Source organism: Calliphora vicina, chromosome 1, assembly GCF_958450345.1.
Source record: "Calliphora vicina chromosome 1, idCalVici1.1, whole genome shotgun sequence".
Lineage (NCBI taxonomy): Eukaryota > Metazoa > Arthropoda > Insecta > Diptera > Calliphoridae > Calliphora > Calliphora vicina.
This window is the reverse complement of record NC_088780.1, coordinates 111,180,427-111,205,772: the sequence shown is the minus strand read 5'-3', so window position 1 is coordinate 111,205,772 and position 25,346 is coordinate 111,180,427. Positions and strand designations below refer to the sequence as shown.

General features: G+C 28.4%; 1 protein-coding gene across 1 annotated transcript in view; it reads right to left on the bottom strand.

Moving 5' to 3' along the window:
- Window positions 1–25,346, bottom strand: part of Pde6 (phosphodiesterase 6) — a 222,755-nt gene that overhangs the window by 44,977 nt on the left and 152,432 nt on the right. The window contains exon 4 of the mRNA XM_065515522.1: window positions 3,684–5,592. Within this exon, the coding sequence (XP_065371594.1) occupies window positions 3,684–4,460 (777 nt within the window). The 5' untranslated portion in view covers window positions 4,461–5,592. The remainder of the gene's footprint in view (window positions 1–3,683; window positions 5,593–25,346) is intronic.

The following is a 25,346-nucleotide window of genomic DNA, read 5'->3' as shown; positions in this document are numbered from 1 at the left end:
TTAATTGTTGTTGACTGCTGCTGCTGGGTTGAATTTTTTTCATTCTAGTTTTCCTTTGGAAACATTTTTGGTTTAGCGTTTTGTCATGGTGTACAATTACATTAAATATTTTAGAGGCTAATGTTTTTCAATGAGGTAATAAAATGTAATAGATAACAAGAGTACATGTAGCAATATTTTGATGTAAATTTAGAATATAAAAGTTGGTATGGAATTGAAAACTTGAGCTCCAAATTCCAAAAATATATAGTTTTTGTGATCAGGAATTTTTCAAATGATAAAAAGGATTTTTCTTAAATTATTTTCTTTGGAGAACATTTGAAATATAAAGTTTAATTAACTTAAACAAAGAATAACTCTTTAAAATATTTTTTTAATTGTTTGACCTAAACGTTATCGGTTTTGGCTGAAAATGTCAGCATTTGGTTTAGATCTTGGGAGTGCAAAATAATAGCTACCCACTTAAGCACACTTTGATGCAAGTGAGCTAATGTTTTAAAGGTTTTAGAATATTTAAAATATATTTTCGGAGCATTTTAGAAATTTAAAAAGTTTTGTTTTTTACGATAGACGGCGTCATATTTTTCGATTTTAGTCAATTCCACATAAAGCTGAATAGATTAATTTTAAATTTAAAGGAAGCACCATATTCTACACAAACCAATTAGTTTTTATTTTGGTTTAAATGGATTATTAATTTTGTTTTTTATTATTTTACTTATGTCAAGTAATCTGCAGTCAGTACTGGGCATTGGACTTCCCTTTGTAGCAAATACATTTCCAGAGAATGAATTATCTACTAAGTATATATAGAAAATTGTACTGCGTCTTTGTAACCGACTTTTAGGTATCAATTAACTTCAAACCCCTAAATTTATCTGATCTGAATGTGAACATTTTTTGTTTATTGAATAAACAAAATTATTAACACACCCACTTAAAATTCTTAAGTCAACAGCCAAATAAACAATATAAATTTGTATAAGTTTTTTTTTGGTATTGTTTTAAACTTTATATTTTTGGTTAATACATTTTTGTTTAATTAATTTCTCAATGTCAAGCACAAGTTTAAATTAAGATTAAAGAACTGTTTTGTCACTTAATAAATACAGTAAAAATGGCAGCTGTATTTTAAGAAAGGAAACCAAATAAAACTGTTTAAAAATATTTAAAAAAAATAATTTCTTTCTTTATCAGCTAATGATAAGTAAGCCAAACATTTGATGTTTGTTTTATTTTTGTTAGAATGGATTTTGGTAGAGTATATATTTGTAACCTACACCATCATAAGTAAGGAGGAAATTACGAATTAAGAATTACAAGTTATTGCAAAATTCTTTTCAAGTATTGATATTACTCGAAATGGTCCAAATTTTAAATTCTATGGAGAGGTTCTTTTTAAAATTTTTTTTAAGTAAAATTGTGAATTTTTTTGGAGTTAGACGTTTCTCCATATAATTAATGATTACTCAAAAACGGTTAGTGGTTATGTGAAAATAAATTTCTGCCGGATTAAAGGTTATGTAAATCTCAACTTTTCTAAGTTAATTTTAATAACATCGGACTGACCCTTTTTTAGATATCATTAATTATGTGGAGAAACGTCTAACAAAATTTATAATTTTACTTAAAAATTTTTTAAGAAAAAATCTGTTCATAGAATTGAATAATTTTACCATTTTTGTACTTAGTTATCATGTCTACAAATCAAATGTATATAGTGGTTAGTCAAGGCTTTTTTTTGCTGTTGAACAGTGTAATCGGAGATGTTAAATCCAACTGTTGGCCACTTTCAGATGGATCCATCCAAGAAAAAATTATGTCTATCACTATAGACACTGTGAACAAAATAAACTCTGCCTTAGAGTTTCGAATTGTATTTCAGAAATTTCGAATTGAAATTTTCGAAGTTTCCAGTTATACTTCGGTTTTTTTTCTGTCATTTATTTTCACTTAGTTATTGAACATTATATTGTATCGAAAATGTCTAATTTTTTGCCAACAAAGCCTGAGATGCGGGAAGTCTTGCTTTACTTCTTTAATTTGAAAGTGCCGCTGAAGCATACCGATTGCTCACCAAAGCTTATGGTGAATGTGTTCCATCGGCATGGTCTTCAAAAAAAAGTTTGAAGACCAAGAATTGAGGGCATTACTACATGAAGATTGTAAATTGTAAAACACAACATGAGCTTGCAAAATCATTGACAGTTACACAAGTAGCAATTTCAAAACGTTTGGGAGCAGCAAGATTCATCCAAAAGCATGGAAATTGGGTACCATACGAATTGAAGCCGAGAGACCTTGAAATACGATTTTGCATGTCGCTATATAAGAAAATAATTTTTGCACCGAATCAGTATTTTCGTTGAGCCCGGTTAACCAACCGAATCGACACCAAAGTCAAATATCTAATTCTCTATATTTGGTGGGAGCAAAAGGAACCTATCACAGGGAACCAGTATCTAACGCAACAGATTCGTTTGAAGCGAGAATTGGTCGAAAAACGCCCAGAATATGCGGACAGAGATGAAACCATAATAATCCATCATGACAACGCTCGGCCAAATGTTGGAATACCTGTTAACAAGTACATATTTAGAATGCAGTGGTTGAAAAGTTTTGTCTCTTCCGCTTTATAGTCCAGACCGTGCCTACAATTGGAAATTTCTGAAATGGTGCAGTAATCGCAGTTCAATCATCTACATTAGGATGACCTTTATATATTTTTTTTTAGATTTTCAATGCGCAAATAATTTTTCTTTTAAAATTTGAATAATTTTTTTTGTGAGTCATTTTCGAAAGTGGGCTTTGACCAATTATGGACTTATTGTCATCAAATTAGGTTATGTGATGTGTTTTTATATGAAACTTATTTCTGTTGAATTTTATGTTGAAAACTATATTTTCACAGAGATTTTTTTGAGAGTTATTTTCGGAAGTGGTACTTTTATTGAGCTTTGACCAATTATGGACCGATTGTCATGAAATTAGGTCATGTGATGTATTTTTATATGAAACTTGTTTCTGTAGAATTTTATGTTGAAAACAACATTTTCACAGAGATTTATGCCCCTTAAAGTGATTTTCGTTAGTGGGACTTTTATGGGAGATATGGTTAATTATGGATTGATCCGTAAAAAAATATTAAATACGATTTTCTTTCATATAAGAAAGTGAAGAAATTTGTGTTGACATTTATGACTAAAACGTCCTATTTCGGGAGGACATTTGTATGGTGCTAGGTGGAATTATGGACTGATTTCAACTATTTTCAATAGGCTTCATCCTTGGGCCGAAAAGAAAGTATCACAATATCTTGAATGTATTTGCCCACAAAGCCACATGGACAGCCAGCCAGACGCAAGGACATTTTTAAAACGACAGAGAAGGTTATTCTGCGTCAATCGGTATACTTTAAGATAATATTGTACTAATCTTTTTCGGAGTTACAAACCTAATATACCCACCCCACTATGGTGGTATAGGGTATAAAAATTGCAATAGTTAACAGAAAATGGATTGATGAATAAGTCTACCAAAGATACCTTCCAGATTGCATCACCACAGATTAATGCGTAATTAAAAAAATACAATTCATATAAATATGACACATACCTTGAGCGGATTATAACTTGACCGGATTAATTTTTTTTAGTAATTGTAGTAATGATTTTACAACTCACCTGAATTGGCGATGAAGACAACCACTGTTGAAAAAGATCTGATGTAACCGAAGGCCTTTTCAACGGCGTCTTGCGACTCTCGATAAATTCATGCAGTCGAGCCAATGCTTCGGGTGGAGCACGCTCCATTAACCACTTTTCAAATGCTTCGGGTTTCTCCTCAAACAAGCGAGCCACTTCATCAACATCTTGCGGTGTAGCTTCACGTTGCTGTTTTGTCACACTTTTGATAGAGGGACTCGAACAGTGGACGGGTGAATTTAACGCTGTTGCAGCATTACCCACCATGTTGTTGCTGCTACCACCACAAGTTCTTGATGGTGATGATGCTGATGAGGATGTAGTAAGAATGGTTTCCGGTGATACGGAATCTCTATCGGTTTGTAAGGCGGGCTTTGTAATGAGTTGATTAGATTGATTCGCTGTTGTGATTAAGGTGGTGGAGCAGGCGGTGGTGTTGGTGTCATAAGAAACTAATGTTTGACTGGGTGTTGTGGCCGGTGATTGGGTTGTTGGTGTTGGACTTTTAATACCGACAGTAGACATTTTGATTATTGTTGTTGTTGTAGCCAAATGTTGTTCGTCTGTTGTTATTGTTGGTATTTGTATATTATTGATTTTTACTGTAGAACCATTTGTTAGCGTAGGTGTTGTAGTTATTGTTGTTGCTGCTGGCGCTGACGTTGTATCCGCTATTGATTGACATGTTTCATTGTTGTTTTTTATTGATTTAGCACTTGCTAGTGCGTTTGTTTGTGCCGTTGACACATCTGTCATTGTGTTCTATGTACCAGCAATAGTACAACGATATGTTGAGGAGACCAGCTCTTCTTCCACTTCTGCTGCCACTTGTTTCGTTCATAGACATTTACGCAAAATTAATGTTTTTGTAGCAACAAACAATGTAATGTTCTATAAAAATAAACAATCAACCTTCATAAAGTTTAGCCATCATCAATCAAAAATAACCATAACAACCTGAGATTGTCCTTTACCACAGAGAGGGCGAGAGAGAGAGAGCTTCTTTCGTTACAATAATTAAATAAATAAACCAAAAACGTTGTGGTTTTATTTTCTTCGTTTTAGCAGCAAAATTTGTGTACAAGTGAATGTCCGTCCTTTTACTGTGTTCTTCTCGCAGTTTATGTCGTCTGTTTACAGTTGTGTTACTTAGTTGGTGGTGTGGTAGGTAGAGGTTGTATCAATATTTGTTGTGATTACATTATACTATTACCTGTGGCTTTGTAATTGATGACTGTTGTATTCTATTGTTGTAGCAAATGTTTCCAGTAATTTCCATGGGATTTTGTGCTCATAAACAAATTTGCAACATTTCGACTTTCGTACATCATTGTTAAGTTGCTTTTAGCCTTTGTAAATGTAAATCTTTTCGCTCCCGGTTTTTTGTTAATGTTATTGCTGTTTTTTGTTTTTGTTTTACTTCATTATATTCTTAACAAATAAATAAATATTGTGTTTCTTTGTGTGTTTACTTTTCTAGATTTTGTTATTTTGTTTTTGTTTCTGTCATTTTGTTTGTCTTCATTTTTAGCAAACAATCACTTGTTTTTATTGAAAACTCTTCCTCATCCTCTGTTGGTAGATTTTCCTTATACTCTGATATTAAGTTTAATACACTGTTTTTTTCAGCTGTACTGTACTGTACTCAGTTCAGTTTACTTGTGTTGAGTTAAGTTCTATAAAGTTGAGTTTGGTTCGGTTTCAGTTAAATTTGGGTTGGTTGGTTGTATGGTTTATTTAGCTGGTTGCCAAGTATTTTGTTTTTAACTGATTTTCTTATACATCATCGTTAAATTGCGCTAAAAGCCTTCCTTATGGTGTTGAATTTTTTGTTGTTTTATTTTTATTACAGTTGCTCAACAGACAGCCAATAACGAAAAAACACCATCTGAAAATGTAATGTAATGAAATATAATAATTCATTGGCTGGTTTAAGTACTGAACAAATAAATTAAATTTATATCAAAAACTTTAACAATTACACTCAACAAATAAAACCATTAATTTAAGTTGAATAAAAACATTTTTTGTTTCGAAATATTATGATTGTAGAAAGTAAACTAGTAAAGGTGTTGGAGCTTAAATAAGTAGTACTTAAATAAAACTAAATAATTTATGTGTTTTTAAAGTTTTAATACATTTGTAAATAAGATTGTAACATAATTAAAAGAGAAAATCTAGAATTGAAATTACAACTTCTAATATAGCAGATAAACATGCTATCTCACTCACAGCAATGCTAACTATATATATTTTCTCGGTATTAATGACATCACAAAATAGTTCCTAACAAAAATTTATAAATAACTCCAAAAAAAAATCTGAATCACTGTTTGTTGTTCAAAATTTTTACAGCAGCAATCACACATTCTTAAAAACAAACACACAGTTCTAGAACTAGTTCATTCTACAGTAGCTTGTGTTAGAAATAGTAACATTTGGTACAAATTTCGTAAGCAGTGAAAGCATTTTTTTGGTTTAATGAATAAATTATTGCCATTCGATGTTCGAATCCAGTATGAATACAGACAAGTAAGAGTGTTATATTCGGATGTGCCAATAAATCCACCACCAATATAATATGAGGTACTTTTTTGAAAATTTAAAAATTTTGGGAAATTGATTTTTCTAGAATCAATTAGTAAAAAATTCGAAAAATTACCTTTTGTTCTGCGGCTCCTCATATGGTCTTTGTATTAAAACATTAATCGGGTTCACCCGATTTTATTAATTTTATATTACCAGAAACTACACTGTGCAAAAAGAAAATCTTTCCCGAATGAGACCAACGGGAAATGAAAGTAGATAATTAGTATACCAAAACCCCCAAAGTTATTCGCCTTTAAAGTTCAGCTTTTTTGAGTAAAAATTTTTCATATATATTTTATGAATAATCTATTGAAGTAAGTCAATATTTATATAAAGTAATTTTAGTTGAATGTTCTAGTCCTAATATACTTAAAATTCATTAATTTTAACACTTTTTGCAGATTTTTTTTTTATTTTTATAGTTTTTGGTACTTAGATACGCAATTACCAATTTTTGGAGAATTGCTGAATATTGCTGTAAAAGTATTGAGTAGTGGGTATCGTGTATCGAGTATTTGCCATATTGTTTGAGTACTCAATACTCAAAAGTAGTTACTCAATACTTTTAGACTTGTATTTTTACAATTTAATTTATTTAAATTTAACGGTTATGGTGCAAAAAATGCATCTCTACTATAAATACAACTCAAATCAATATTAGAAATGCAACTCTTAGCGTAAACAATTTTCAAATCAGAATAAAATATTTAAGAAAACTGGAATAATAGTTAAAAAGTTCAAAATATTTATTGATATAATCTTGTAAACCTAAAATGTTTCTAAAAAGGAGTGATGTCTGCTAATACATTACCGAAAAGCAGAAAAATATATCGTTTTTAAATTTAAAAAAATCCGTTAAAAGTATCGAATAGTATTGAATACCCAAACGAAAAGTGTTGAGTAGTATTGAGTAATCAAAAGTAGTAGAATGTTACAGCACTACTGCTGAACAAAGTATTAAAATGTTTTAATTTTTTGAAATCAAATCGTAGTTACGTAGAAAAGAAGTTTTTAAATAAAGTTAATTACTAAAAAAATATTTTTAATTTAATAAAGTTTGTGAAATGTCTTGCAATATAAACAATTTTTGTTACGTTTGTGGCCATTTCACACCACAAATTAAATATATATGAAAAATGTTTACTCAAAAAAGCTGAACTTTAACGGCGCATAACTTTAAAATACGAGCTAACTTTTTAAAACCCTTTGGGGGTTTTGGTCTACTGATGTTCTACTATCACTTCCCATTCGGGAAAGATTTAATGACCCGAAATTTGATGCACAGTGCTATCAGTGTTAAATTTCACATTGCTAGATTTATGCATTTAAAAGATATTGCGATCAAAATACGTATAGTGTTAAGTCCAAACAAAGCTTTTTATATATTTTCATCCAAAATCTTTTACCGATTCGGTCTATTTTTGCACACATGGGTTAGCTATTAGTTATAACTATTTGTGACAAATTTCGGTTTTCACTTTTTAATTGCTTCTAAAAGACGGACGCACAGTGGTATAGAAAAAAAGAGGGAAATAAATCTGTAATTTCTAAACCCATAGTCCGGTTTAGAAGTCAAGGGGTGTGACCAGTATTCCCCAAAGTAGAACACCTCGGGTATGTTCAATTTTTAAAACGATCCTATTTCTTCGTCTGTGGTCCAATTTCAGAAAAAATTACATATATAGAATCTCCGCGGTAAAAAATCAAAATTTAAACTCAGCACGACAGCATTTCTTTTTTGAGCATGTCACTCAAATCGAACTAAGGGTTTAGAAGTTGCCCTCTTTTTTTCTATACCTCTTTAGGACGTCGGATTTTGCTCGTCTTCTACAACGTATATAAAGTGAATTTTGTCTTTCAAGTCAAACGTATCTGGTTTATCGGTGGTAATAGACTGTTTTATATATACAGACATAAATCCAGGGGTGTTAATGTGGACTATCTTGAAGGTCAATTTACAGGACGAAAAAACGAGAATTTATACGATCGTCAAACGCTTATATTTTTTGAACTTGACTTTCTCTAAAAGAAGAAAAATACAAGACCAATAACAAGTTCATTATTCAAAATATTCCAAAAACACGTGAATGGTCACGGCTGCCACAGAATTATATTCCGATCGTAAGTGGAATTATTTTAGTATCCTGCTTTCACACAAAGATTTAAACTAAAAATTTTGGAATAAAATATTTATTTTTTTGCGAATTAACTGAATTAATTGAAATCTAAAGAAGGTAGAAAATCTAATGGAAATAGAAGAAATCTAGTCAGTTTTTCTCTTTATATTAATTTTTTATTGGATTTTTTATTTGTATCCAAAATCGAAGAATTTTTCTAGATTTTTAACGAAGTCTACATTCTTAAAATTGAATAATTTGTTCTAGGCGGGAATTTCCGGGATCCCGAAATTTCAAAATGAATTCCGATTTCCCGGGAAATGAAAAAGTGCGGGAAAAGAAAAACTCTAATATCAACGTATGATGGAAAGTTTATTTACAAGGTAAATCACGTCAACAGAAGATTTAAAATTGTGTTGTGTTGGCCCAGGATTTGAATACTTTTTTGTAACATATCGACATATTGATGAGCTAAGCTTGAACCAGTGAAAAATATTGAACCAAAATATATAAAAACTTCGTCTGGACTTAGCACTATACATATTTTGTTCCCTAAGCTAGTACATTAAAACTCCAAATAAGTGCTATTGTCTGTGCCAGCATTTGTAAAACTACTTAAACAACTTTGAAAAATTAACTGCAGCCATAAAAACCAAAACTATTATCTAGAGATATAAAATAGAAAACTAAAAACAAAAACTATATTCCAGTGTTAAAGTGGCCACAAAAACGAAACATATAAAGGATTTAAATTAAACAGGTTCATGAAAAAAAAGTTATTCCGAACACCAACTAAAAATTAAGTTTAATTCATTAGGCGGTAGAATTTCCCAAATGCTAGAAAGGCCCATTTTAATATAATATGTATTTTTGAACTTAAAACCAAAAAAGGAAATTGATCCTTTGCTGTAACTAATCAATGGTAAGAAATCCTGGAAAACCAGAAATGGTTTTCTAAAATTAACTTATCTTCATTTTAAGGGGGTAACTGGAAGTGCGATTTTTGTTGGCACGACATGGTTTAATGTACATGTGTGCATTCACAAACTAACTCATATTGTATTGTATTGTGAAGTGTTAGGCTTTGCATGTTACAGACATCTAGATTTATTAGCAATTTAAAAAAAATGTTTAAAATGTTTGTGTGAAAATGAGTGGTAGTGAGTGATTGCTAAAGTAATTTTAAATTGCATTCTAAAAGCATACAAATATGTACAATGTACATATTTATCTAGCAGACACACACAATGTCAGACAAGAATGCATGAAATGTGTCATAAGCAGGGAAACCAAAATATGCAAATGCATGTTTTTTCTGGTGAGTCTAATGAGCATATGGATAAGATATTTACACGTTTCAGAACTATTTAAGAATTTTGGCATCGATTTGTTAGTGCATATTTTTGCATATTTTACCCTTAAATGCATATTTTTGCATATATTTGTTTTAAGAGCTATTTATCTCATATTTTTGCGTTTTTAGAGCATATTTTACTGTTTAATAGCATATTTTGACTTTATCAAAAACACATTTTGTCTTACTTATTTTTCGCTGTTGTGTTACAAGTTTTTACTTCCTTTGTTTAAAATTCCAAAAAAATAGATGGCTTTTCACCAAAAAAAAAATAAAAAAAATTTAAAAAACAATCCGAACATTTTTTTTCCAAAAAATTAAAAAACTGAAAAAAAATGTTTGTTCACATAAAAATATTTAAATTTTTTATTTTGAAGTATAATTTGGCGAAGGGAATATAAGATTCGGCACAGCCGAATACAGCTCTCTTACTTGTTTTAACATAAAATAAGCACTATTTTAATAATAGCGCCATCTAAATATCAAATTTTAGTTCTAATTCAAACTTAACCGTTCTAAGTGTTAAAGAAATATCGTCTTTTAAATTTGCTCCTATAACATCAGTTGATGTCGAAAGAACATTTTCTATGTATAAAAATGTTTTCAGATCCAATAGACAACGATTTTTATTTGAAAATTTAAGTCAATATTTTGTAATTATAACCTTAATTGAAGAAGTGACTTTATATTTACATAAAATATCATCAAAATACCTCTCGAGGCCTTTTCATAGCCTAAGTTCCTATAGTTTTTATGTTGTATTTATTATACCCTTCAGCTTCGTGAGAAGGGTATATATAAGTTTGTCATTCCGTTTGTAATTTCTACATTTTTCATTTCCGACCCTATAAAGTATATATATTCTGGATCCTTATAGATAGCGGAGTCGATTAAGCCATGTCCGTCTGTCTGTCTGTCTGTTGAAATCAATTTTCTGAAGGCCCCAGATATCTACGGGATCCAAATCTTCAACAATTCTGTCAGACATACTTTCGAGAATTTTGCTATTTAAAATCAGCAAAATCCGTCCATAAATAACGGAGATATGAGCAAAAATCCGAGACAACCTCTGAAAATTTCATCAAAAAACACATGTATTGCATGCTTTGACAAAAAAACAACAAAACGTATGTTTGGATGTGCAAGTTTTGTGTATTTTGTTTTTTTTTTGTGTTTTGTTTCTTTTGGCATTGTTGTTGTTTTTTATACAACTAAACGTTTGTTTGGTTGTGTGTTGGTTTTTTTTACAAAAAAGCAACAAAACGTATGCTTGGTTGTGCATGCTTTGCGTATTTTGTTTTTTTTTGTGTTTTGTTTCTTTTGGCGTTGTTGTTGTTTTTTATACAACTAAACGTTTGTTTGGTTGTGTGTTGGTTTTTTTGACAAAAAAGCAACAAATCGTATGTGTGTTTTGTTTCTTTTGGCGTTGTTGTTTTTTATACAATTAAACGTATGTTTGGACGTGTGTTGGTTTCATTGGCTTGCGTATTTTGTTTTTTCTTTTGGTGTTTTGTTTCGTTTGGCGTTGTTGTTGTTTTTTGTGTTCTTGATAAATTTAGGATGCTGTACGCTGAAAGTGGGCAATGTACATACATACCTATATACTAATTATAAAAAATAATAATGCATCCACAACAAAGGTGAAGGGTATATAAGATTCGGCATAGCCGAATATAGCACTCTTACTTGTTTTTTGTTATACTTGTTTTAGTTCATGTTATTTTTGTTTATTTTATGTTCCTTTACCTTTTTAGAAATGAATTGTATTGATTTTTTTAAATAAAAGTGTATTTTTTGGTTAAAAATTATGTAAAAGTTTGTTTTTTTAGAGCATATTTCCGGTTTCCCTAGTCATAAGGATATGTTTGCACTGAAGTACTATTTGAAATATTTGTATATGAGGATTTTTTCTGTGTTTCGAGAAACAAAAATGTTCGGTAGACCATAAAAAACATGTGAGTGTGAAATTTTACCTTACTAACCTCTTAAATTTGTGATAATTTAAAGTTAAAAAAATTCAGTTGATATCTGTTTTCATAGTTTTTTTTCACTGTTTTTAGCATCCAAAAGTTCTTTGCATTTTTTTTAAACATTTTGCGTAATTTTAAATTCATTTTCCTCATGTTTTTAATAAAAGTCGTGATATGAGAGCATCGTATCACGATCGGTGTGATATATACAATTTATATTATGACAAAATAAATTTTATAGAGGTTCAAAGTTCAAATATTATATAAGAATTGTATAAAATCACTCAATTCAAATTGTACTTATATAATTTTTTAACTGCTTATTCAATTTTATACAATATGTTTTCCTAAAATTATTTTCTTTTGAACAGAAAAATTGTCATTGAACAAAGGATATGTCAAAAAAGATATCTTCCATTTTGTAAAGATTTTCTCTATTCAGAATGAAACCTGTGGTATTTCGAAGAATGATCAGCAAACTTCAAATAAATTTGAGGCATAAGTTCATATTTTTTTATAAAAAAAATATCTCTAAATTTTGTACAACATTATTTAAATAATAAACCATAATATAAATATAAATTTGTTAAAAATGGAAATTTTTTTCTCTCATGCCAAAAGCTATCGAAAATTCGATGGCACAATATCGATTGCTAAATCGACCGACCCTAATTTTTACATAGATTTTCACTTAAATTTTCTATCAAAATCTATATATCTTTCGGTTTAACTGTCATTTAACATAATTTTTTCTGGTTTTTCTCGTTATTATATATCTTTTAAGATAGACATTTGGGTAACTCCACGAAAATGACGACCAACACTGAAAAACAAAAACCATTGTGCTGTTATCATCTTGTTTTTTGAAACCGAATATATATTTTTGTATACATACATATATATTAGAGTGACAGCCGATTTTTTTTTTTTAGATTTCAAAGAGTGCCGGGTGGAATATTGTGACACTAGGCCTAAATGTTAAGTGCTGAAAATTTGAGCCAAATCTGGCAACGATTTCTGGACGCGCATCGAGGTCAAAGTTCAGATATATGCAAAATTTTACTGTTAATATGGAATAAATAGGTGAAACTCGTTAACTTTCTGCATTGTTTTCTAGAAATGTGTAGATTTATTTATATTAATGAATATTACATTAAAAAAAATTTTTGGAAATTAACCCTGTATCTCCTTTGGTTCAAAATTACCCAAAAACTGTATTATCGCCAAAATTAGAGAAAAATGCAAATTTTTCAGTTTTTGAAAAAATTTTGCTACTAAATAAATACTTTTGCAATTGAATGCAAAAGAATCGAAATATGTACGTAATTATCGTTGTAATGAGATATAAATGACAAAATTTGATTAAAAAATTTTAAAGTTATTACAAATTCGCCAGACCATTAACGTGTTTCAGGCCAATTGAACAAAAAATTTAGGAAAAAAATTAAGATATTTCGATAAAAATTAAATTAAAATCTCATTTTTACTTAAAATATGTCCATATTTACTTGTATATGAGTTTTTGTCTTCGTAGGATACCGTTAACCTATTCGCAGGTATGGCCAAAAAAAATAATTTTTTTTAACGGCTGTTTCAAAACTCCATTTTAAAATTTTTAAAAATTTTGTTAAACAAATTTCAGATTTTTTCGATCATCACATTGGGGTTTATTGAGATTAAAATAGGGAATAAAAATATGAAAAAATTATGTCAATACCTCTTACAGTTTTTCCGTACCTGCGATTGAAATTTTGCGTTTTTCAAGAAAAACTAATTTTTTGTCCATATTTAGGCGAATGAGTCCAATTTCCTTACTGTTATAAATTTTAAGTAAAACCTATTCATAATATTATAGTCCTTATAATTTTAAATATGTTCTGAAAGTTTTACTAAAATCGGAAAACGATTACCTTTGAATCGTGAAGGTCAAAGGTCAAATTTTTCAATATTTGGAATTTCTAATGAAAAGATAGCGAAATGTTACATATTTTTGGGCCGATTTTAATGCAACTTAAGGAAAATATAACATAAAGTCCAGAATTTAAAATAACAGCACAAAAATGGAAATTAACCCTTAGCAGCACTTGGGGTTCAAATTACCCTCAACTTTTAAAATCACGAAAAACACAACCATTTTGACCCCAAGTCCTCTTAAAGGATAAAATCCATTTTTGCACTGTTGTTGTAAATTCTAGACACCAATATATATTTTCCTCAAGTTTCATGAAAATCGGCCCAGAAATATATAACATTTCGCTATCTCTCCATGAAAAATTCCAAATATTGAAAAATTTGACCTTTGACCTTCACGATTCAAAGGTTATCGTTTTCCGATTTTAGTAAAACTTTCAGAACATATTTAAAATTACAAGGACTATAATATTATGAATAGGTTTTACTTAAAATTTATAACAGTAAGGAAATTGGACTCATTCGCCTAAATATGGACAAAAAATTATTTTTTCTTGAAAAACGCAAAATTTAAATCGCAGGTACGGAAAAACTGTAAGAGGTATTGACATAATTTTTTCATATTTTTATTCCCTATTTTGATCTCAATAAACCCCAATGTGATGATCGAAAAAATCTGAAATTTGTTTAACAAAATTTTTAAAAATTTGAAAATGGAGTTTTGAAACAGCCGTTAAAAAAAAATATTTTTTTTGGCCTTACCTGCGAATAGGTTAACGATATCCTACGAAGACAAAAACTCATATACAAGTAAATATGGACATATTTTAAGTAAAAATGAGCTTTTATTTTAATTTTTCTCGAAATATCTTAATTTTTTTTCTAAATTTTTTGTTCAATTGGCCTGAAACACGTTAATGGTCTGGCGAATTTGTAATAACTTTGAAATTTTTTAATCAAATTTTGTCATTTATATCTCATTACAACGATAATTACGTACATATTTCGATTCTTTTACATTCAATTGCAAAAGTATTTCTCTAATTTTGGCGATAATACAGTTTTTAGGTCATTTTGAACCAAAGGAGATACAGGGCTAATTTCCAAACATTTTTTTTTTAATGTAATATTCATTAATATAAATAAATCTACACATTTCTAGAAAACAATGCAGAAAGTTAACGAGTTTCACCTATTTATTCCATATTAACAGTAAAATTTTGCATATATCTGAACTTTGACCTCGATGCGCGTCCAGAAATCGTTGCCCGATTTGGCTCAAATTTTCAGCACTTAACATTTAGGCCTAGTGTCACAATATTCCACCCGGCACTCTTCAAAATTTTAACAAAAATTTTTTTCCATACAACTGATTGTCACTCTAATATATATATTATATGATATATTTACAGAATATATGTATATTGTTTTACTATAAGAGAAAAATCTGACACGTACGATATTAGATTTTATTTATTATAAAATCATCCAAAGATTGTTTTTATTTAAATATGACGGTTTAGTGTAAGAAATTAAAAGATAACATAACTCCTCTCACGATTCGCAATTTTTGCATATTTCTGCATGTGCCTCAAAATTACTTCCGCTTTATGTCACGTACGATATAACCTTATTTAGCTCGATATTTTGGACAACAATGTTTCGAAAGAACTTATTATTTTTTTTTAAATATAAGTCGTACTGTGAGCAACTACGTTCGACTTTTAGGGAAAAAATATTGGCAAACAAAATATCTATAACATTTTGTGCATTTAAGGTAGATATTTTTGATATTTTATGACTTAATTTCAGAAAAAGGATTTTTTTAATTTTTTGCATAATTATAATAATTCTTGATTATTGTTAAAAACTTATAATTAAATACGCATTTTAATTTCCATAATTTCATTTAAGTTAGTGTACATATGAAAAAGATTGTAATTGATTAAAAATAAAGCAACAGAAAGTAAAAATCCTTTAATATAATCATATTGTAAATAGCTTCAAGTTAACAAATTTATTATTCTTTTCATAAATAAAATACACAACATCACCAACCTAAAAATAATAAAAATCCTTTTCCTTTTACAAAATCTATAGTTAGTTATGTATGTCGTTATTATATCTATATTTCATTGCGTATATAACCGAATAATTTCTATTTTCATTTTAAATTGAAAATACAACAACGAATTTTGTGTACAAAAACATAAAAAACAGGTATTTGAGATCATTTTTGTAAATATATCGCCTATATGCTGCAACAACGTCATAACACAAAATCCGTGTTTTATGAACTGAATAATACAAAATATGCGCTGTTCTAATCTTTCATATAGTTTCATCAGTTTTCAAAAAAGTCAATTATTTTTTGTGTGAGAGTGTTTTTTTGTTGTAAACATCAAAATTAAAATTCATGTTTCTCGTATATTTGATAAATAAAAATTTGGGTTAAATACAGATTAAAAATATATTAACATCTACTATTTATATTTCTGTAATCGCATGATTTGTTGAAAATTTATTTAAGAAATAGCACAATGTCATAAAATATTCAAAGACATTTTTTGAATTATGACGTTGTTGCAGCAAATGAGCGATGTGTGAGTTTTTTAGGGTTTTAGTGAGATTTTCTGAAATAATCTTTAATAAAAAGAATATAATTTAAACGATTTTTTTCTTTAGATTTAATAAAACTTTTCTTGGAAAAAAACTTTCTCGCTGATTATATATGTTGGAGAAATCATAAGCACGATAAAGAATATTCCTTTTTGGATTGTTTTAGATTTGGATTAATTATATACATAGTTTCGTTTAGTTATGACAAAAGACTCATTTCAAAAAAAATTTTCGTCTATACATGTAAATACAAACAAAGTTTCAAATACATGTAAATTAAATATGTCAGTTGTTATACATACCCAATAATCATGTTTATTGGATGTTCAAAAATATCTAATTTTAATTTGAAATTTGTATTTGAATTGAAACGGAAAAATAAATACAAAAAAAGGAATTTCGGTTAATCGACACAAATTAATCGGTTTATTTGTTATTTGAAAATCGGCAATTTCAAATTATTCGAACAGTTAACCGTCCAAAATTAATTGGTTAACCGATTAACGGTTAATCGATTGAATACCTTATTATTTACATACCTTTATGATTATATATGTAAATATATTTGTGCTTGAACACTTTCATACATTTCTCTGTTTTTCGCATTTTGATCAGTTTATTCATATCGTTTCTTATAGATGTCATCATTATTATTATCAAAAAGTTTACTACAGATTAAGTGTTTATACTAGGGTATTCAATCGATTAACCGTTATTCGGTTAACCGATTAATTTTGGACGGTTAACTGTTCGAATAATTTGAAATTGCCGATTTTCAAATAACAAATAAACCGATTAATTTGTGTCGATTAACCGATTAACCGAAATTCCTTTTTTTTGCACTTTAAATTTTTTTTTGTATTTAAATTTTCATTTCAATTCAAATACAAATTTCAAATTAAAATTAGATATTTTTTGAACATCCAATAAACATGTTTAGTGAGTATGTATAACAACTGACATATTTAATTTACATGTATTTGAAACTTTGTTTGTATTTACATGTATAGACGAAACTTTTTTTTAAATGTGTCTTTTATCATAAAAGAACGAAACTATTAAATTAATCAATATCTAAAACAATCCAAAAAGGAATATTCTTGATTTCTCCAAAATATACAATCAGCGAGAGAGTTTTTTCCAAGGAAAGTTTTATTAAATCTAAAGAAAAAAATCGTTTAAATTATATTCTTTTTATAAAAGATTATTTCAGAATATCTCACTAAAACTATAAAAAACTCACACATCGCTCCTTTGCTGCAACAACGTCATAATTCAAAAAAAGTCGTTTCGAGAAAAACATCTTTGAATATTTTATGACATTTTACTATTTCTTAAATAAATTTTCAACAAATCATGCGATTTCAGAAATTTAAATAGGAGATTTTAATATCTTTCTAACCTGTATTTAACCCAAATTTTTACTTATGAAATATACGAGAAAACATGAATTTTTACAATGTTTACAACAACAAAACACCCTCACACAAAAAATAATTTATTTTTTTGAAAACTGATAAAACTATATGAAAGATTATAGAACAGCGCATATTTTGTATTACTCAGTTCAATAAACACGGATTTTGAGTAATGATGTTGTTGCAGCAAATAGGCGATATGTTTACAAAAATGATCTCAGATACCTTATTTGCCATTTTTTATGTTTTTGTATACAAAATTCTTTGTTGTATTTTCAATTTGAAATGAAAATATAAATTATTCGGTTAATCGAATAATTTTTAATTAACCGATTATTAACCGATTAAATCTAAACCTCGATTAATTATTTGCTCGATTAAACCAGAAATCCGATTAATTGAATACCCTAGTTTATACTTATACATATGAAGCAATGTAGTGTTATGTTGGTGTTACCTACTAAGTGTCCTTGAATAACCCAGTCTATGGAGTGTTCAATGGCATCTTAATCAGACAGGTACAATCTGTTTTGTAGAGGTTAAAATAAACAGTGTCTTAAAAGGGAAGTGTATACATACTATGTACTTATGTAAGAGTATGTGGTAAGTGGTTATGAATTCTAAGATATACATATTCTAATGTATTTTAGAATATACACAAGTATGTGGTTTAGGAGCTGTGGTATGTACTTAATATTAAATGTTTAATTAGTTTGCAAGTTTTAGTAAATACCAACACGTGGGATTTGATTACGTACAATAATTTATCTGATTTCCAATATCTAAATATTTATTATTTAAGCATTTGTATTTCATAAGGATACTACTTATTTAATTGAAATTATTACAGTTTTTGCTATACAAATTCAACTACTAAACAGATATTCTTAATTTCCCATCTCTTTGTAATTTTTTGGTAGGTCATTTATTATATCATTGCGTACTAGTTAAATATGCTGCTGTAATCTGGGATTTTGTCATACAGTTTGTAACATATCGAAATATTGGTCGTAGAACCAACAAATATATGTATATATGCTGGATCCTTATATGTAAATACTAATTGCTTGTTTCTAAAAGTTTGATATTACCTAACAATTATAAAAGGTTGGAAAATGCGTCGCAGATAGTTTTTATAACGTAGTTGCCGCATTGTACATATTCATAAGAATAATTTCATAACGTGTTATAAGCATCTACTAATCTAATTTCCACGAATTTAGTTTAATAATATAATTGAAAATAAATAGTTATAGTAAAATTATCATATATTTTGTTATATGTCATTAGGACAAAATCTTTTGATTATGAATATACTGAACTATTGGAGTACCGATATGTAAAAGATTGCAGTACAACCTGCTAATTTCGTCTTTTGGATATTTTATCGGTTTTTATATGCACACAAATGCAAAATATTAATTTTTATTTTTTCTATCTCTCTCTCTAACATTTCAGCTAACGATAGACACTTACAACTACACATTGTTTTAGTAAACACATGTTCAAGTACTATTTAATATCTTAAGTATTCAAACAGTCATTCAAACATTTCATACAATTTCAATAATATTGGTCATTATACATAATTACAAGATTAAAATGCATTAACATGAGTGGTTGGTTTCTAGTTTGACAGTTGAGTGTGTGAACATGTGAGTATATTTATTAAGTTTCCTTTTGACATATTTATTGCTGATTTAAACTTTAAGTAGGTAATGTATTTCATATGCACTAGGGATGCCAATTCTGAAATCTCTATCCCGGGATTAACAAATCTCAAATTCCGCGATTTTACGAGATTGATAAATACCGATTTTTTGTACAAATTTCGGGTAATTTCGTGATTTCTAATATTTTGGGAGCTTTCTGAAGCCCCAAAATACCTTGAAAAGTAAAGCTTCAAATCTAAAATTTTTTATATTTCAATCAGGGAGCAGCAGGTCTCCTTTGTATTAACAGACTTATACATTAAATTATTAATAACTATTAATAATTACATGAGTTTAAATGATTATTTTTTGACTCCGATAAATTTTGACAGGGTGTATGAAAATTGCATCTCCAGATTACGCCATGCAGTGGCGGCTACAAGCTCGAAATCATATTTCCACATTAATATTATAAAATTATCTAATATTATCTTATATAGCCAATTAAATGGATATTAAAAACGTCAATCTCTGTTTTATTACAATTTAAATTGTAACGCCTCTATAAAAAACACCTTTTACACATTTTATAGAAAATAGTTTTATCATCCACGCAGAGAAAAAAATATAGTTGTGCATGTTTACAGTAACCATTTTAATATTGTTACAAGTTTTTTTGTCAATATTATAGTCACAGTAACTATTTACATGATTGTGGTAACCATAATATGGTTAATTTACGATTCACATGATTGTATCAACCATATATATTGTTACAGTAAACAAGTACATGTTTACAAACATCAGACCTAACCCAATATACACTCCCTACTAAGCAGAGTATAAAAATACACAAAGAGACAGTAAAGTGTCACTTTACGATATTTGTAGTAAGTAAAAAAGGGTTAATAAAATGCAATTGACTGACTCTAGATTACTTGGCGTAAGTAAAATAACTAGTGTAATGTGAAATTATTTTCAAAGTCATTTTTAAGGGACAATTTACAAATTTCAAAACTTACGGTCGACAAAAAAATCAGAAAACTTTCTATACAATCTAAATCTTATAATAATCCATATCAACTAATTTATTGAAATATTAAAAACAAATAAAATTGGGACAATCCTGTGCCGAATCCTATAATTATATCTACCACCAATATAATACGGGCAACTTGTTGTGCGTTTTGTATAAAACAACATTTATTTGGTTCAACCGATTAGATTAGTTTTATATTGTCTTTTACTAGAACATATCTGTATAAATATCACATTGCTACAGGATAATGTATTTTCTGGATGTGGTCCTTATACAGGAGCTATGTATAATTATGAATCGATAGTCACAGAACACAGTAGTAAGATATGCAAGCTTGAAACAAATTTATTTTAAATTTTTTATCAATAGTGGTGCTTATATGGGACATATGACCAAATATGGACCAATTCTTAATAAAATTAGATGTAGCGATTCCCGTTTCCATTAATACTGATTATGATATTTATAAGAGATTTATGGATATTTAAGAAATTTCTGGAAGTGGACCTAATATAGAAGCTTTGTTCACATATGAACGGAAATGCACAAAATTTAGCAGTTTGAGTTTTTTCGTTCGAAATCGACATTTGTAAGATATTTATATAGGTTAATGTGTTTTTTCGGAAATGGTCCTTATATGAGAGCTAAGTATTATTATTTATCGATCCGATTACAAAATTAAGTATGGCGATTTCTAAATACATATATTACAATAGAATTATTTATGTCAAATTTCAACCTAATAACGATATTTTTAAGATATTTATGTGTATTTAAGTGATTTTAGGAAGCGTAATATGTATGGGGGTTATGAGCATATATGTACCGATCGAAACAAAAGTTCGTTTGGTGATTTCTTATTACATAAACTTATGATTGTCGAATTTTGTATGGATACTGCTGTTATATAGACATTTAGGTACAATAGATCCATATTCCGGGAAGAAATTGTATGTAGACTGGGACCGATTCTCGCAATTTTCAGCAGAGCTTTTCTTTTTATCAAGCGCTTTTCAGATTAAAAAGGACAGATAGACATATGTAGATAGATCGTTTACAGTGATTACACTATAACTTACTAAGAGACACTAAAGTGCCAATTGAATTCACGCAAGATTACAGGGGATTAGTGTTTATAAACCGGTTAACCGAAAAACCGGTTTTTCTTCGAAATCTGGGTTTTTTACGAACCGGTTAATTTAAAATGTTTATTTTCGGTTAACCGGTATATCCGGATTTATCACTCGGTTAACCGGTTTTTAAAATTTTAGAATAAAATTGATAAATCTCATGTTTTTATGCATTTTTAATATTATTTAATATTATCAGACACATTATTGGTCTGATTTGAAACCTAAAGTGCTGATTAACAATACAAACCTCTTTAGATTAATATTTTTAAGAATTACAATGATTCTGAATAGTAGAGGACGATGAGTTTACTTAAAAACTTTTTCAGAATAAATTTCACATAATGAAAATATTAAAAATTAAATTCCGCATAATTCTATAAGTTTAGGCTAAATCTCACTAATGATTCATATCATATCAGAAAGTAGAGGTGATAATTAATTTCAAAATTATGAAATTTTTAATTATAAAAGTGATTTACATTTTTTGGTTGAAATTTAATGAATAAACCAATAATTAAAACAAGTATTATATATTTAAGGTATTTATAGACGGCAATACTGAGTATTAATATTTGTCAAAAACTCAAGTATCATAATACAATTTCATCGTCTAAACAAAATTTGTATTAGATTTTCAAAAAATACGAATGATTTATTTTGATTTACGGTCGGTATTCAAAATTTATTTAAAACTATTCAAAAACTTTTTATTTTCATATGTATCGGGTATGTATTTATAAATACAAAAAAGGCAAACAAAAATGTAAAGAAAATATAAAATAAAATAAAGTTTGCAGAAAAATATTAATCAACAAAGAAATAAAATATGTATAATAATATCGTGTAAACAATAAATGTTTTTTCAAAACGATTTCTTTAAATACCGAAAGATTTCAATAATATTTTAAATTTGAAAAGTGTTAACACTCAGTATTGTCGTCTATAAATACCTTTAGTAACATATTTATACTCAATTCCATTTGTCTGAGATAATAATTTTGAAATTTTTACAAAATAAATGGACTTAGCACTTTTGTATATTTATAGTTATTTAATATTAACCATTCCTGACTACTAAAAATTACAAAATTTAAAGCTGTATATACTTTATTGTAAATTTGATGTTTTTTACACATATATGACGGTTAACCGGTTTAACCGGTTTTTTCGATGTTGGTTAACCGAAAAACCGGTTTCTTAAAAAAGCCCAATTCTCGGTTAACCGATAAACCGGTTTTTTAAAAAGTCGGTTTTTTATAAACACTACAGGGGATGTATAAAGCAACCAATTAATTTCTCTCTACACTATAAAGAGCATATACGTGTTAAATGTTCCAAAATATAGAAATTAGAGTCAGTCAAGTGATAAGGCATATATTGACTGCTGGGAAGTGATAATATAATAGAATGTCAACGCAGAGGAAGATAATAACTGAAGACAAGTTGTAGTAGTTTATTCAATTATAAAATTTTAAATATGAAAAATATAAAAGTGTGTTACATGACAAAGTAATGATTTGTTTCGAATTTCTTAAAAATCTGAACAATGGTATATTTATTGCCTAATTTCGTTATACATACATACAACCTACCAACTTTCCTTTCTTAATTAAGGTTTTATAAGTTCATTACCATAATTATTTGCAAATTTCTAACTAATTGCACAAATGTTTATCTAACTAAGCTGGTACATAAATGTTGTATTACGATATATAATTATGTATACTGATTTGTGGTGACTTGATGGTTGTACACAAATTTTAAGAGTTAGTGGCAATGGCATTTCACATATATACCACACATACATATGTATGCGTGTAAATATTTGGCTTTAAGTAGATATTTCAATTTATGAAATTAGACCTCACAGTGGGGGAATGAAAAAAAGTGACACCTCGTTATCGATTTTTAAAAGTTAAATTAAGGTTTTGTTTTTTTCTTCTTTGTAAACATTTAGTTATTGTTGTACTGATCATGCAAGATTTGAATTTGCCGCCATTTGCAGTAAAGTGTTGGCAACCAAAAACAAATAACAAAAGAGTTAGAAAGGGTTAGTTTAAATGGAGCATTAAACGTAATCACAGAATTATTGAAGATTTGGATCACGAAGATATCTGGGGTCTACAGAAAATTGATTTCAACAGACAGACGACAGACGGACATGAATTAATCGACTCCGCTATCTATAAGGATCCAGAATATATATACTTTATAGGGTTGGAAAATTATATTGTGGAAATTACAAACGGAATGACAAACTTATATATACCCTTCTCACGAAGGTGAAGGTTATAATAAGGGAGCAAAATATTGTTACGAAATTGTACTTGAATTCAAATATAACGATTTTAACGGCTGATTTAAAGTTACATAATGCTTTAAAATAGCGGACATATCTGTGGGCATTATTAACATTGAATAAAAGCTTTCAGTTGACAATTGATCGTAAGTTGGCAACGCTGTTTGCTGCGACCGTATATTCGAATTCGAATATTCAGTTAAAGAACATTGTAGCAAGTACACCACAGATGTCGTATGTATTGGAAAGCTCTAGACAGTTAAAGAACAATCTAGAGTGCAGATGGCAGTGTTATAAATAGTGGCAGAGGTTGCAGTCGTTAGTGAATTTATCAGAGACGCTTTTCGAATAAACATCAACTGAGTGCTGTGTTTTTCAAAAAAACTTTGGCATATTTGATTTATTGTTATGTAGTTTCAATCTATAGTTGTTTATGTAGTTAAAAATATTTAATATTTATTAATAACTTCAGTGGTTTGGTATTGACAACTATTTAAATGTAAAAAATTGTTCAGAAATTTTTTTTATGAAGAATTGTTTTCAAAGTTGTTATTAAGCAGGATAGTACAAGGTTTTCTTTAAGTGTTATTTTTACTTTTTTTTATGTAGATGGAATATGAGGCTTGGAAAATCAGAAAAATAAAAATATATTTTCCGCTGTTTGTGATAACTAATTGCCATATTCTTATAGAATTTTTTTTTTACTTTTTGAATTTTCGGTCCTAATTTTTTTACCAATATCAAGGCTATCTTATGGTACATATGGTGAAAACTTTAGCTGCGAAAATGTGCGAGGTGAATTTATATAATTTTTTTAAGAAATTATTATCGTTGGGACGATGTAAAATCTCGTACTAAATTTGTTCCTTATTTTTTTAAGATTATATATAAGAAGTGCTATTGGTAATTACATTATATAAAAATTAAATGTATGTAATTCTAACTACTTACAAGTTGCTAAAAACAAATTCCCATATACCAAATTTGACATAAAATTATGAGTCCTTTTAATTATGGTATTGCTTTATTTAGATTAAAAATATAACATTTGCAAAGCGTTTTATGTCAATATTAATATATTTGTTTTAACGCTGTGTTATATCCACATTGTCCAGAACTTCTTCTGCAAGCTATAAAAAAGTGGAACCGTTATCGAAAGATGTTATGCAACTTTTGTTGGATCCATTACTTCCTAGTGATTCATCAGACTCCAGTTTTTTGATAACAGCGGGTCCAAATATTTCCCGATTTTCTTCATTCCGATTTTGGTTGTTGCACAGTGTAATTATTATTCGTTTTTAAAAATAAACTTATTAATAAAACTAAAAAAAGTTTAATTTTATATGAATATTTCGACCTATGCCGGCAATAGGGTAAATGTCCAAAATCTATATATTTAATAGTTTAAATTACTTATAAAATTTTAATTTTTGGAAAGATATATTAAAATAATTTCTTACAATTGAAAATAGTGTAGAATTTCTTCCGAGGTAGTGTAGTTTAGCAGCCTCTCCCGCTCATTCTACTGAAGTAGCAGTACC